The following is a 14,954-nucleotide window of genomic DNA, read 5'->3' on the forward strand; positions in this document are numbered from 1 at the left end:
CCTTCCCGTTCCCCTCTTCCAAGTCTGAATCCAGATTAATCTACTCCTTAATGAGAACCCCAGAGAGTGGTGAGTCTCTGATCTCCTCCAGATCCAGATCGAAGGGAGCCCCCTCGTCTCTTTATCGGTCCTCAGCCGGGTCCTGCACCCCGGCCGCCTTGTGAACAGTTGTTGTCTGTTGCGTTCTCTCCGGTGCAGGCAGATGCTCGGCCTCCACGGTCAACTTGCCGAGACAGGTGGACCCTGTCATTAACAACAGGCTGTCCAAGTCCTCTGCCACGCTCTGGAACTCCCCCAACAGAAGTAAGGACGACCCGGCGTCAATGTCCACCAGGCTTCCTCTTCCCTCCCCTCCTCCCTATTCATCCCCCCCTCCACCTCCCCCTTCCTCCTCTTACCCTAATCTGGTTTTTGGTTTTTCTTCTTTTGTTATTATTATAACTGTCGTCTCTGGTGGCCTGCCTGCCTGCCTGTGCTTGGTGACTGGTCATTTACCACCTACTCCCCTTGTCACGCTCTCGGTCTCGTATGCATCGTGGTTTTTTGATTTCAGTTGGTGGTTGTTATTAATTTGAGTCTCCTCTGCATTTTTGATCAGCCTCCCCTTTCACCTCGACATCACTGAGCCATATTTTGTGATTTGTGTGTTTTATTTTGTAGGTTTTTAAGTTCACATCTTTATTGGTTGTCCTCCCCCCCCCCTCCACTTTACTGTTGGTGGTCTGGTGTGGTGGTGGTGGTGTTGGTGGTGGATATTATAGTGTGACTGTTGCACATGAAAGCAGAGCAACTAAATGCACATGTATTGTATTATTTTTTGGTTATTTCATGTAGTTCATCTGTTTCCATGGAGATTAAAGCTCTCTTGCTTCGTTAGTTATTTACAGCAGCGTATCGCTGCCGCCAAGACGGGAACACGTTCACTCAGTTTCTCGTTATAACATGAAACGGTTTTCCTTGTTAAACACTCCTTTTGATGTTTTAACCAGCGATTTTTTTAATGCAAGATATTTTTTCGTTGAAGAAAACTTCTTGTTAAATCCCGAACTTTCCGTGATCACACAAACGCAACATATGGTGAAAACATTTCTCATTGGAATATAATAAGTTGGCATGTTGTTATAACAAAGTGTTCAGCCATGCTAATGGTTGCTAAGACACCGCTGAATGCTAACAACAGCATGCTAACATGCTCACAGTTAACAAAGCTTGACATGCTGATGTTAGGTTGGTATGATGTTCACCGTGTTCAACGTAATTACAGGACAATGTGATGCTTTTTGTCACTTATGAATTCAATAGTTTATCAGGTAGAGGAGATATTGTTTAATTTCTCCTTTCAAGAGCTACACAGTCACAGTTTCTTTACATTATAAACAAATGTACTTGTACTAACTTCAGGATGGAAGGATCATCAAAGTCAAGAGTTCATAAAATGATTAAAAAATATAAACCATCCACATTAATTTGGTAGGAACTCGGTAGACGGGGGGACGGAACGTCGAAGGTCACGATTAAATATCCGTCTGCTACTTCAGCACCAAGGACAGCGCCGTCGCTTTTGGTGGAATCGCAAACTGTGTCTGGAGTTGTCATGGTTACGACCGGTAGAGGCTAATGATATTTCAGAGCCTTTTTTTCCCCTAAAAACAAGGAAATATATAAATCATATTTATTTAATCTCATATATAAAACAATCTTGTTAAAACAACTGAGCAGACATCTTGTTTTTGGACACTGAAATGAACTTCATTTTCACACGTACATAAGCAGCGCTGTCATCATCTCCGACTCGTCACGCCTCATAACATGTGTTATTACAGATCGTATCAGTTCAGCTCCCAACTCCCCCCCTCCCTCCTCCCTCCCCCCTCCTCCGTCGCCACAATAGATTCAGATTTCCTGCTTGATAATCACTAATGAATCAGAGTTGCTGCCGTGAACATGAAAGGACAATCTGTCGTATTTAAGTCGATAACAGAGCTCGTGTTTCTGCCGTCGGGAGATGCTCGGTGCAGCGTTAACAGCGACCGGCGGTGACGTTGGTAGATCCGGGCATCGATCTCCCTCCAGGTGAACAGGCGATCACCAGGCAGCAGCTCAGCTCAGCCTCCTCTTGCCGCATTGGAGAAAAGAAGAGGGGGGGAGGAGGGGAAGCTGTTGCCTAGTAACGGGAGGTAGTCGAGTTAGTCATAAAACATGTGAGAATGATCCGGCGTACAGCAGAGGTGACCGTTTCATTAGAAAAGCCCGTCTGTGATTGTTTCTTTTAGTGTAAATGTAACATGAGTAAAAGGATTGCACTATTCTCATGCGTTTGTTGGCGTCATGCACACCAACAGAGTGATACTACGACGACTAGAAGCAGGACACACGCTCCAGTTGTCACTTAAAATACATCTTTGCACAGCGTGTTGTTGTTTTGAGCGACAGGAAACCATCTTTCTAGTTCTTCATCAGATCTCATGTTGAGATGGTGCATTCAGTGTCCATCTGTACGTTGCTGTCCGATGTGTTTTTTCGTTTCAACGGAGCAGGACGGTAAAAGAGAGCAAAACCTGCATGATGAAACAAACACGTACTATTACATGAAGGAATAGTTCAACATTTTTGGACCTACATCACTCGTGTGTCTGAACAGCAAACATGAAGCTACGTTCTGCAGCCGGTTAGCTGATATGAAATCACAAAATCAAGATACACTGTCTAATGTTTAAATGATGCAAACCAAAATCAAACATAAGTTTCTTTATTCCAGTTGCTAAAGAAGAAGTTTGAGCGTCGACTATATGGTATTCTATTTGAAGAGTCTCTAAAACTCCAAATCTCACGCTGCATCATTCATCTTCCCCCCTTTTGGGATTTTTTAGTATTTCATACTCAGGCGTCAACAGTTTCTAACAAGACTGATTTAATTCTGCCAGAATCAAAGATGACCTCCGACTAAAAGCAACTTTATTCTCCGGCGTTGAGTTTGCTTTTAACTCATGAGCGAATGGTTTATTTGTGTGTTTGTGTGTCCGCCTGTCATTACAATGCATTTGATGACACTGTTGATGGACATCAGGTGCTTCATTGACATCTCAACAACCGCTTCACACCATGAACGCCAGGACGGTGTTGAAGTCAGTAGTGTGTGTGACGCCAACGCTGAACATGATGTGTTGTTTGAGTCCTGGAAGTCAACGTGGGTTGTCTCCTCTGTGTGTTGCTGTCTGGTATTGTGTGTAACATGTGGGCTGTATGACGTCTCTGTTTCTTGGGTCTGAGCAAAAACGTATCTATCTATCTAAATGAAACTCAGTTGGCTCACTTTTAAACACATTTTGCTTCCTTGGCTCCACGTCCTGATGTCCAAATCACAAACCAAGATCTGTGTAATCTCATTTTCCATTTTAGTCCATTTTTGTCATAAAAACCCAAAGCACACGTGTTGCTTCTTGATGTGTTTTAAGAGTGAGGGTGTGTGTGGCTAAATAAACTCAGTGATAATGGAGTTTATTTAACACTTCTAAAAGTAAAGTTTAACCTTTTTTTTAATGTCATAACCAGGTAACATTTCCTTAGACGTTCGACTTCACCATAAACTTTGAATAGGTTTCCCAGCAACCCTTGAATGCAGCATGAAACTCCACTCTGCATCAGATGGAGACAGACTGTGTTCTGTGTGTGTGTGTGTGTGTGTGTGTGTGTGTGTGTGTGTGTGTGTGTGTGTGTGTGTGTGTGTGTGTGTGTGTGTGTGTGTGTGTGTGTGCTGCAGCGTCATCAGTGATACACCTCCTGCAGTGTGAGTGTGTTCACCTGTGCGGCTGTATGATCAGGAGATATGACACCGGGGTGTTTTTTTGTGGTGAGTAACTGACAGTAACCCGACACTGACGGCGCCCTCTTGTGTCAGCCCGCAGCCTGCGTCTGAGCCCGTGGGAGAGCCGGATCGTGGAGCGGCTCATGACCCCGACGCTGTCCTTCTTGGCCCGCAGTCGCAGCGCCGCCACCCTCCTCAACAACAGCGACTCCCGTGAGTGTGATGCCTCTGGATGGAGGAGTAACTCTGATTTATCACGTTTTACGTGAGGGAAAGAGTCGGTTTGACCCAAAACTGTTCTAAATAATCACTCTTTGTTTCAGTTCTTGTGTTTCCTCCTCTCTATCGTGCTTTTTCTCCCTTTCTCTCTATGTTGTTATATAAAAAAGTTTTTTTTAAAAACACAAGGACCTGTTACGGAGCTTTCAATCATACCACATGGCCTTCATCAGCTGATGGAGTTTGCCCTGTTATCATGAATTTGAATGTTAAAATGTCTGTTCTGTGGATACAGATTAGATTTATAATTTATCCTCTATAAATAATTAATTGATCATGAGTAAAGTCGTTGATTCCTGAGGGGATTTGGTGTCTTTGCTGCTGTAAAGACAATTAAAAAAGGTGATAAGCTTTTACAGTGAAATCAATAAGATTCAATCAGAAAACAGTAAAACTAGAGTTATGGTCTCAGCATGTTGTGCCGTCGCCGCGAGGCGTTACATTACCAGTCTGCATGCTGTTTGTGTGTCAGTATGTGCGTGTCTGCATCTCTCTGCATGTCTATGTGTTACTCAGACTGTCACCACTGCTCCCGTTCAGCCTCCGCCAGCCCGCTCAACGCCTCCTCCCATCACCACCCGCACCACAACGCCGAGCGCTGGAGGGTCTCCTCCGCCAGCACGCCGGACATCACCCAACGCCAGCGCCGGCGAAACTCCACACCGGTAGGCTGCCGCGATGACTTTTTGAATTTGGTCTTTAAACTTGTTTTTAATGAGCAATGTGTCATATGAGCATTGTGTGAAAGTCACCTGACATCTCAGCATCAGCAGTGAACGTTACATGCTCAGCAGATAGACACAGTCTTTGAACATAGTGGAGCTTTTAGCAGCGAAAGAGACAGATATTCCCCTCAGCAGGTGGTGGGGACTAAAATCGGAGCTAAAAGAGAGTATATATTGGACTAGGCATGGGACTAAATTAAAATGTCATGTGACGAAAAGTTTTTATTTTTGATATTATCCTCATCATCATCAAAATATGATAAAAAAAAACTAACTAAAATTACATTTAACATCCTGGAATCATCATTTATTATAAATAGTCTCTGTTGCCAGGCCTGAATCGTGTTTTGGTTGTTTTATAATTTGATCTCGTAGGAGCATAATGACATTTAACAAAAGGCCATCATCTCATATTCCTGGTATTTATCAGCCTCAGCCTGAGGTGGTAACTGGTTATTTGTGTCACGTCTTCCTTGAAGGTGGACAAAAACAAGAAAGAGAAGAGGGACAAGGAGAGGGAGAATGAAAAAGAGAAGAGCGCTCTCTCAAAAGACAAAGTGCAGAAGAGGAGACAGACGACATCACCCAGCACCATGACCCAGAGATCCAGGCCAGAGACCAGGTATCATACCAGCTGCCTTGTGCCAGTCCTGGAGACCAATACATGCTCTATATTTAACTGAAAAATATCATTATTTCACTAAAGAGGAGAGTGTCAGAGCAGGTCAATGTGATAGTCCAAGGTGCTGCTGAAAGGGGTTTTCCTGTCTGATGCACAGGGGAATAAAAAGATGTCCCCCTGCCTCCCCTCCTCTCAGGTTACATCCCCCTTCAGCCAAAGAATCATGGAGTTTCATATCTTCCACATGACCTAATTATGAGCTTTATGCAGTGGGAACCTCATTACCTCCCCAATCACTGCTATGAAACCCCACTCTCTCTTTGACTCATATCTCACCTCCACCTCTTGTCTTCTCATCAGCACCCCGAAGCCCAGAAACAGACCTCCGTCGCCCGCCGCCCCCAAAAGTCGCCCCCTGTCCCCCCTGGTGGCGGCCCCCAAGACCCCCACGGGCAAGAAGACACCTCCTGGCACCAAGACCAGACCCAAACGAGCCCAGACGCCCGTCAGGGTGCAGCCGCAGACGGTCACCGCGGTGGCCGTGGAAACGGGCCTCGGACCCCAGCAGCCTGGCGCTACAGAGGAGAAAAATAGTGAGTGTGTGGTTGCCGTGGAGACCATATCCAAGCTTCAAGGTGACCTAGAGGTGCTGGCAGACCATATTCTTACACAGTATCAAGCCACATTTTTTATTTTGAGCAACCGGTTGTATAATAACTCCAGAACTCCCAAACATTTCACCTTTTTGGATGAATTATTATACACATTTAATACTAATCCTAATTTATTTTTTGGATCAATACCAGGATCACATTTATGTCACAATATGAGGATTTATTCCTGATAGTGAGGGATATTTTTTTGTTAATCAGTCAAATCTAACAGAATAAAAAAAGAGAAATAGAAACAAATACAACATTTTAAATTCCACTTACATTTTATGTCTATCACTACGGCGATGCCAGGTCAAACTGTGCACTATCACACACAGAAATGACTGTTGGATCTTCACCATGTCCAGAGCAGTCATCTGCTCTTGGCAGGATATTTGAACTGCTGTATTCATATTTGAAACTTTGCATGCAACAGAAAACAAAGAGCTTCCTCTGAGGGGAAAAAACTCTCCACAAGAGTTCCCAAACTGTCAGCGTGCCATGACGGGAAGAGCTAAAAGGAAAATCCCATGTTTAATCATAGCTCTGTAATAAATCATCTTAAAATCTGCATCATCTGGCAGTTTCTGGCCATTTCTTTCGTCTTCAGATGCTTTTAATAAGCATGTTCTCAGCAAACCAAATGTTTGCTCCCCTACTTTGTATTTTTAGAAACTCTCTTTGTCTCCTCTCTAATAGACTCCAGTAATGTCCCTGCCATCGTGGTTTCCTCTGCACTGGTTACATCTCCTTCCCTCCTCCCAGCAGCCTCCCCAGCTGCTCCCAACGTGGAGCCGGCTGCCTCGGCTGCTCCTCCTGCTGCAGCAGCCTCCACCGGTAATCCAGCTCCTTCTGCTGCACCCGCCGCTGCACCCGCCGTCGCCGCCAGCACCCCGGCTGCACCGGCCAGCAGGCCGTCGGCCGGCACCAACGACCCGGAGGAGGCGGCTCGCGTCCTGGCAGAGAAACGCAGGCAAGCCCGGGAGCAGCGGGAGAGAGAGGAGCAGGAGCGTCTGGAGCAGGAGCAAAAGAACAGGTCAGCTTAATGTCAACATGGATATCAGCCAACGCCTCGGTATCTTATTTAACATCTAGAAACAGTGTGGGAACACACCTTCTAAACTCACAGTGGAGGCTAGTAGTAACCTTTCTGCAAGGATTTTTATTTTCTGACGTAAAAAAATAGACTTCATTCTCCTTCATTTCCTAATCATTTCTCTGTAATTTGGCAGTGATTGCTGGAAAAATTTGGACCTTCCATGAAGTAAATGCTCCATTTAAAATGAAATAAAATGAATGATCATAATTCAGTATTTATTGGAAACTTTGTCATTGACATTTATTTTTCACTGCCTGGAGACAAATTCCCCTTCTTTTCAGCTGGAAAGTTACAAATGAGATGTTGTTGAGAATTATGAATGAATTATTTACACTTGTGCCATTTGAACACTGTTTTCATTTTAGTACCTAAAATACTCATTTCTGTAATAATGACCAAAGCAAATCTCTCTTCCCTGAAATCTTTTTACAAAATATTGGGAAATATTAGTTGGTGTCTGTGTTTTCTGTCACGGCGTGGGACGAGTGTGAGCTTGTTTAGCCTCAGGTAGAGAGGCTGCAGATATATGATGATCTACATACTATAATATATGTAATACACGTGGTTTCAGGGTCCTCCGGGAGGAGGCGATGGCCCGGGAGGTGGAGGAGAGGAAGCGCAGAGAGGAGGAGGCTCAGTTCATGGCCCAGCAGCAGCGTCTGATGGACGAAGCCCAGCAAGCTCAAGAGGAGAAGGAGGCGCAGGAGAAAGCCAAGGCCGAGCAGGAGGAGAACGAGAGGCTGCAGAAACAGGTCGGTGACCCCGGAAACACGTGATCTGCTGGGTGAGAGTCGTCAAAACAATTATAGTGGCTGTGTTACTTTGTTCCAGCCGGGGACACTTTTAGTCTGCGAGGCATCTGAGTTGTGACTCCATTTACTTGTGAATCGAACCAGTGTTTTCATGAGTGCAGGAGGCGAGAGGTTGATGGATTAGATCACAACAACGGGGCGGGTATTCTGATCTCAGCCGCTCCATCAGGGACTTGATTTATATGCACTGTAAGGTTGAAAAACTGCATCTCACAAGCACTTAGTTCCCAAACTAATCACCCATCTTAAAAAATAATAATGCATGAACCTCCGCCAGCCCTTAAGGGTATAATATACACAAATAATTGGTTCCTAAGTGGTTCTTTGGTATGGATTGCAGTGCATATAGCAGTTTAAGCCCTTGTATGGTTCTTTAGAGGTTCTCTACTGGTTGCTTTCCTTTGTGGATTAAACACATAGAACCATTTGACAAAGGTGACTAATCCTAAATCCACCTGTAATCCACTATTTAAACACGACTCTGAATTATTGATAAAGTTGCACCTTAACAGCTAGATGTGAAAATAATCAACTATTTGCAAACAACTTCACTACATCCACTTAAAAGATTACCATTTGTCAATGTTGGGTTTAACATTTGAATCTATCTTTTTACTATCTTTTTCCTCTACTTGACCTCACTAAACCCGATAACGAGATGGAATCAAACCTTCAACCCAAGCTCCTTCTTATTACCTTTAAACACACGCTGAATAAAACACTCTAATTCTCCATTAACCACCATGAATCCCTGTAAACCCCCCCCCATGCAGTAAGCCTGTTTACCATCTGGGCAGATTAATGCATACGAGGATGCCGGAGCTGTCGGGGGGTTTGATACCTAACGTGAGGCCAAACATCAAACTCACTCTGTCTCACTGACTGACTGACTGCCTGTCTGACTGACTGACTGTCTGGCATCTGGGCAGATTAAAGGAGGAGACTACGTGCTGCTGTCACGGAGGATCCGTGAGCCCTGGTAGCCAGGGGCCCCTCATGTGCCCGGGCAGATGCCAGCTGGTGACCTCTATAATGGTGATGAGCAGCAGCGAAGGGAGCCATTGTGATGGAGGAGATAGTGACGGGCCTGTGTTGCCTCCGTCTCATGCACTTGGCTCTGCACAGTCGGATCAGCAGCGTCAGTGTACGCCACGCCTGAAGCACTCGGCCACGCTCCACTCCCCTCTCCCCCCCTTCAATCGGACCATTGTTCCACTCTGACAGCTCCAGACGAGACGGGCCACATATTTGGTGGAGCTCAAGTGCTCTCTTCAGCCGAAACTGAAAACGTTGCTATCTCACATTTGTGTCCACAGGTTAATCTCGCAGGTCATTAAAAACAGCCGGTCTCAACAGATGTGATTTATGCACACATCATAATTCTTGTTTTCATTGCTGAATGCAACTCGTCCGTTCGGTCGGTGCTGATTCTGAATACCCGGTGAAGCATGTAATGGAGTTACACTCTGTATAATATCAACTCTGGCCTGAAGGCTGCAGAAAAGACTGAGTGTGTGCTGCCCCCCGGTGGCCAAGAGTTGTCCTGCATTACAGTACATTCACCCACGCCAGAAAAAGTGATGCTTAAATGATGATCAAGTTACATCTATACAACCACAGAAATAAAAACGTAATAAAAACTATAAAATATAGTTTTAGTTACTGAAATTATTACTTGCCGAAGGAAAAGTATGGGGACAAAAATGGGGCTTTTGGGTGCATTTTCACCCTGGTTTACTCTGAGCACGTTCTTTATATGTTCAGCTAAGATTCACTGGACTTTCTTGTATGTCACAGAACTTTTGCATCAAGTTAAACTTTTCTCAACTTTGTGTTTCAGAGGGAGGAGGCCGAAGCCAAAGCCCGCGAGGAGGCCGAGCGCCAGCGCCTGGAGAGGGAGAAACACTTCCAGAAAGAAGAGCAGGAGCGGCTGGAGAGGAAGAAGGTCAGGAGAAACATCAACAATAACCCTCACAGTTCAGACAGTTCACGCTGTACGGTACTCCTCCCTCTAAAGAACATCTAACTCACTGATCTCTCTGTCTGATCTGCACAGCGTCTTGAGGAGATCATGAAGAGGACCCGGAAGAGTGACGCAGGAGAAAAGGTTTGTGTGATTTCTTTCAACAAGCCCGAAGAATCTAAACTTCTTGACAGAATAAAAGTATTTTTTTTAATTCTTTATCATCACAGAAGGAAGTCAAAGCTTCTCCACAGGTCAACGGCAAGGACACGGAGCTCAGTAAGGGTAAGTGTCGCTATGCCGGAGAGCAACTCTGTTAATCTCAGTTATTTGTTCACTCATGAGTGCGATCTCCCCGCAGCAGCTGGAATCCCCCAGAGTGCATCAGTCCCCAGCCCGTCACAAACCGGGTCCGGGGCCGTGGTGAACGGCGTGCAGGCCGCCGCTCATCAGAACGGCGTCTCGGCCAACGGAGAGGCGGCCGACTTCGAGGAGATCATCCCGCTGAACAAGAGCGGAAACCCGGTGCCGCCTCAGAGCGCGCTGGTCGGCGAGCCCTTCCTGATGAAAACAGGCCCTATGAAGCCTCAGCATGTCGCAGGTACGCCGCTCACCTGAGGCTCCGTGAGGGGGGAGGGGATCAAGACTTCAGACTTCAGACTTATTGGATGTAAACAAGGTTTCATTTCTCTGAAATCAAGAGTTGGTTTTGCTTTTAACGTTTCCTTTAAAGGTTGAATCAACTAAATTGCAAGATGTGACTCGTTGTCTGAGTCCACATTTTCACCTTCGCCTCTCCTCTGTTTTTTCCCTGCAGAGGTCCTGTGAGTCCCCACACATCTCCATGGAGACGCGCCTTATGTCTCTGCTTGGAGCGGCTTCTAAAAAAAAGAAAAAAAAAGAAAAACGTGTGCCAAACCAACAACGAACTGCGCTGAATTCTCATTTTACAGTATATCTGTGTGTCGAGGACGAAGAGGAGGCCTCACCTGAAACATACATAACGTGCAACAACAAGTATCGTCTTTCTCCACCGCGTGTTCTGGTGCAGCGTCTGTCCAGTTTTATTGAAATGTCACATGCAGATTTTATGGTGCACCTTAAAGATGACTGACCGTGTAACAAATTTTAGAAAAAAATGCATAATATTTGACAATGGTTGTTATTATTACCGTCGCTACGATATTGTTATTGTTATCTTAAGTTGACCAGTGTGTGTGTGTGTGTGTGAGCGCGTGTGCGTGTGTGTGTGTGTGTGTGTTTGTTGTTTCTGTCTTGAATTATTGAGTTATTTAACATGGGGAGCATTGTACGGACTGGCCACAGACAGTGTATGTAAATGTATAATGAGCCTGGCTGCCTAGGCCTCCTGTTACAGGGGATCTGTGAAATAAAGCTTTATGAAAGGGACTGGCCTCCGTGTCCTTGTCAATCTACTTGTATTATTATTATTATTATTATTATTATTATTATTATTATTATTATTATTAGGAAACCTGCAGACATCCAGAAGCAACTAATCCTGTGTCATGTTAAAATCCTGATTTGTGTCACTGTCCTAACGGGGGATTTAATCAGTACAATATATAAACAAACTGTAAAGATGCTTTTGCCTCAAATGAGACAGTAGTACATTTACACAAGTGTGGTACTATTTTCTGCCACTTTATACTTCTACTCCACTTCTTCTTAGTTACAAGTTACTTTTCACCAAATGGACGTTTCCACCTCTAAACATCTTAGATGGTTTCATTTAAATCAGGTTGAAGAAGAAATTTTACAGCTAAATGTTATTCTTTCTTCTTTCCGACCCCGTTAATCATCTGGTTTCCCCCCAGATAGTAAACTTTACTATCCAACTGTATTCAAAGAAGTCCAAACTGAGTACATTTTGCTAATGGTAGATTTGTATTTAAGTATGATTTCAAATGCAGGACAATTTTTTGTAGTATTTGTACCAGTTATTATATTATTATAATATATATTGTGTTGAATTACAGAGTGACGTGTTCAGACCAGAAGGTGGCAGCACACATGAAATGCAAATGTCTGCCTGTGAGCAAACATTGTGGTGCATCTGTTGCTTTATGAATGGTTATAAAGGTGGAATATTTACATATAGGTAAAGTACAGTTTTGTTTATCCACATACAAACACCTTTTCTTTTTCTTTGTTTTAACCAAATCTATGCTGGGTGGACAGCCGAAACATCATCAGTTACTTAAAGAGGTTCTCGAAATTCAGTGTTGCACAAAAATCAGTGGAATTATGAGATTTAACACATTGAAATAAAATAATGATAAATGATACAAGTCACAGAGATATCCTGACTTTTATTACTAGAATGATCAAGCTTCAAAAACACTGGATTATACATTTCCCATAATGCAACTGCTTCATCAGGTCTGTTCATCAGACCCCCCATGGTCCTTGTCTTTCAAACTCACAGTTTTAAGGGAAGCTTTCTGTTATTTTCTCTGACTTTATGTTTACTTGACTTTACTCTCTTTTTATCAGGTGATTCCTGAAGAAGAGTTAATCTATCTAATTTGTAAAAATCGGAGCAGTTCTTCAGATTTAGATGATGAATACATGTTCCCAGAAGTAATGTGAACCAAAAAATAACATAATAATAAATAAATAAACATAATGGCACTCTAATATGAAGAGCAATTACAATACAATGCTCCTAAACAAAAGGCAAATATGAGAATGTTGTTTAAAAAGAAGGCTACTCCTGCAATATTTAGCACTTCTGGAGGTCTCAATTTGATGAATCACTAGATATGTGTGACCCTAATTTACCCTGATTTACACAACAGTCACAAACAGTCATTTTAGATGTTTAATGAGCCACATGTGACTCGTCGTTATTTGACAGTCGACAGTGTAGAGAGCCAGTAAGTGTCTCTGGGAAACCAGATTTTAATGTATGAAATAATAAGAGAGGAGCCGGGTTTCAACAGGGTGCCTCTGTTTTCAGTCTGTTTGGCCGAGGCTTTTGTTACACAGAGCAGAGAAGCGACCGCAGACAGCTCTGAGGTCTGAGTCCAGCCAAAGGATCAAAGGTGTGTGTGTGTGTGTGTGTGTGTGTGTGTGTGTGTGTGTGTGAGACTTTCTAAAACGGACTCTAGCAATCAAACATTAGAAGCCTTGTGGTCGCTCCTGTTCCCCTTCAGCTCCAGGTGTCCTCAAACAGCAGGTCAGGTTGGGTCACAGTGCATCTGCCAGCGTGTCGAACGTCTGACAGAACACAGCGGAGCGCGGTTCAAGGTGACCACGCTGCCATTCTAGCACATAGTCCTGATTTTGGACAGAAACCCTGCGGGGGAGGACGTGTTGTCTGTTTGTTTTGGATGCTGACTTTAACAAATGAGATCGCTTTCCTCACAATGCAGCGCTGCATACAGTCCACCCACATTTATTATTCTGCCTCTGCCTTTCAGGGCTCTATTATGTGAATGTTTACAAGGTACTCTGGTTTCACAGGTGCAGCAGGATGTCTTTATCTCCTGATGGCAACGCCTGTCGGTGGCTCGGTCCACCACTTTGGTCCAGACTGAAATATCTCAGCAACTATTGGATGGATTGTCATTAAATATCACACATTTGTGTTCCCCTGAGGATGAATCCGACTGCCTTTTGTGATCTTCTGGCTTTTCATCTACGTTACTTATAAGCATAACCGTTTTCCCTAAACCAACGTAGTGGTTTTGTTGCCTAAACCTAATGTATTTCTGTGAAATCACATCTGAGACCCTGACTTTGCCTCAAGCTCAACTATCAGGCCGACATTTGCGGTTGTGAGTGAAACATATATCGTTGGATTTTTTCAGGATTATAAGTGGCAATATTTGCATTGGTGGAGGAGCGATGGGTTGATCTGACACACAAGTAGCAGAGCAGCCCCCTCCGTGGATCTGGATCCATCTGGATCCTGGTGTGAAGCTGTTAACAAAGTTAGCTTCATAAATCAAGATCAACCTCACAGCTAAGTGTTAAAGTCATCTCAGTAGCTAACAGCATTGGTAGCGTTGTATCGAGGCGAGGTAGCCCCGCCCTAAAACATAACCTGTTTTATGGTATCTGACTCTAAATGGACCATAATTCACTAAATGGACATCATGCTGGATTAAGGAAGACATAGAAATAGAGATTGAGGCCATAAACTCATGTTTACAATGTTTACTGAGATAATACATCAAGTGAGAAGTTTTCTCATTGACTTCCATGCAATCAGACTTCTTTTTGCCACCAGAGGATTCCTGTTTTTCGTCACGTTCCTGAACAGTTTGCATATGACTGGTATGAAAAGTATTATGGTGTGTACATCCGCTTCAATCTGAGGTCATAAACATCCAGGTCTTTACCTTCTGTCTGGCTGCTGTCTCCGGTCCCACATGGACCCTGTTGGTTTATGACCCAATCAAGGTGGAAGCAGAGATAGCAACCTGCCTGAGGAGCTGCACTGTCTCTCTCTATAGCCTTCATTCAACCAGGAAGTCATATTGAGATTAAAACCTCCTTTAGTAATGAGACCGAGCAAACACGGGGGTCAAGTAGCAGCATCCGACACATAACAGGACCATCAGCAACAATAGACACAACACATTACATAACGAGGCAGCATTTTGGTCGTGTTTGCTGGTTGAATCTGACTTACAGTCGTCTTTCTTGCAACATTAGCTGTGTTTTATGGAACATAGTCGAATCTGGCAAGCTGACTAGAAAGTAACTAAAGATTTATGACATTTTGATGCTAATTCAAATGTTTCTCATCAGTTTTTCCACTGTTTTATCGCTAACATGAAATCCAATAACCTCCTTGATTGTAAAGGCTAGCTTTGCTTGTTAGCCGCTTACCAATCTTTTGATTTTGAACTAATGAAACTGAACACAGCCACAGTAAAGTAAGAGCCTCTGTTTGATTTGGTGGTTTCGCTATAGTGTTTGGGGGGTCACAAACGGAAAATCTTGTTCAGGGCCACCCAAATAA

General features: G+C 43.9%; 1 protein-coding gene across 7 annotated transcripts in view; it reads left to right on the forward strand.

The window, feature by feature from the left end:
- Window positions 1–11,368, forward strand: part of LOC311028240 (uncharacterized protein) — a 31,477-nt gene extending 20,109 nt beyond the window's left edge. For 2 of the 7 annotated variants that reach the window (XM_084032651.1, XM_084032653.1), the window contains 12 exons: window positions 199–303; window positions 3,899–4,018; window positions 4,601–4,749; window positions 5,289–5,431; window positions 5,792–6,024; window positions 6,784–7,120; window positions 7,755–7,935; window positions 9,836–9,940; window positions 10,052–10,102; window positions 10,189–10,243; window positions 10,320–10,559; window positions 10,776–11,368. In XM_084032651.1, coding sequence (XP_083888777.1) covers window positions 199–303; window positions 3,899–4,018; window positions 4,601–4,749; window positions 5,289–5,431; window positions 5,792–6,024; window positions 6,784–7,120; window positions 7,755–7,935; window positions 9,836–9,940; window positions 10,052–10,102; window positions 10,189–10,243; window positions 10,320–10,559; window positions 10,776–10,786 — 1,730 coding nt within the window. In that variant the 3' untranslated portion in view covers window positions 10,787–11,368. The remainder of the gene's footprint in view (window positions 1–198; window positions 304–3,898; window positions 4,019–4,600; window positions 4,750–5,288; window positions 5,432–5,791; window positions 6,025–6,783; window positions 7,121–7,754; window positions 7,936–9,835; window positions 9,941–10,051; window positions 10,103–10,188; window positions 10,244–10,319; window positions 10,560–10,775) is intronic. The other 5 variants (XM_084032655.1, XM_084032656.1, XM_084032652.1 and 2 more) reach the window with 4 other exon arrangements.
- Window positions 11,369–14,954: the final 3,586 nt, after the last annotated feature.

This window comes from Eutrigla gurnardus (assembly GCF_963514095.1).
Source record: "Eutrigla gurnardus genome assembly, chromosome: 17".
NCBI classification, from domain to species: domain Eukaryota; kingdom Metazoa; phylum Chordata; class Actinopteri; order Perciformes; family Triglidae; genus Eutrigla; species Eutrigla gurnardus.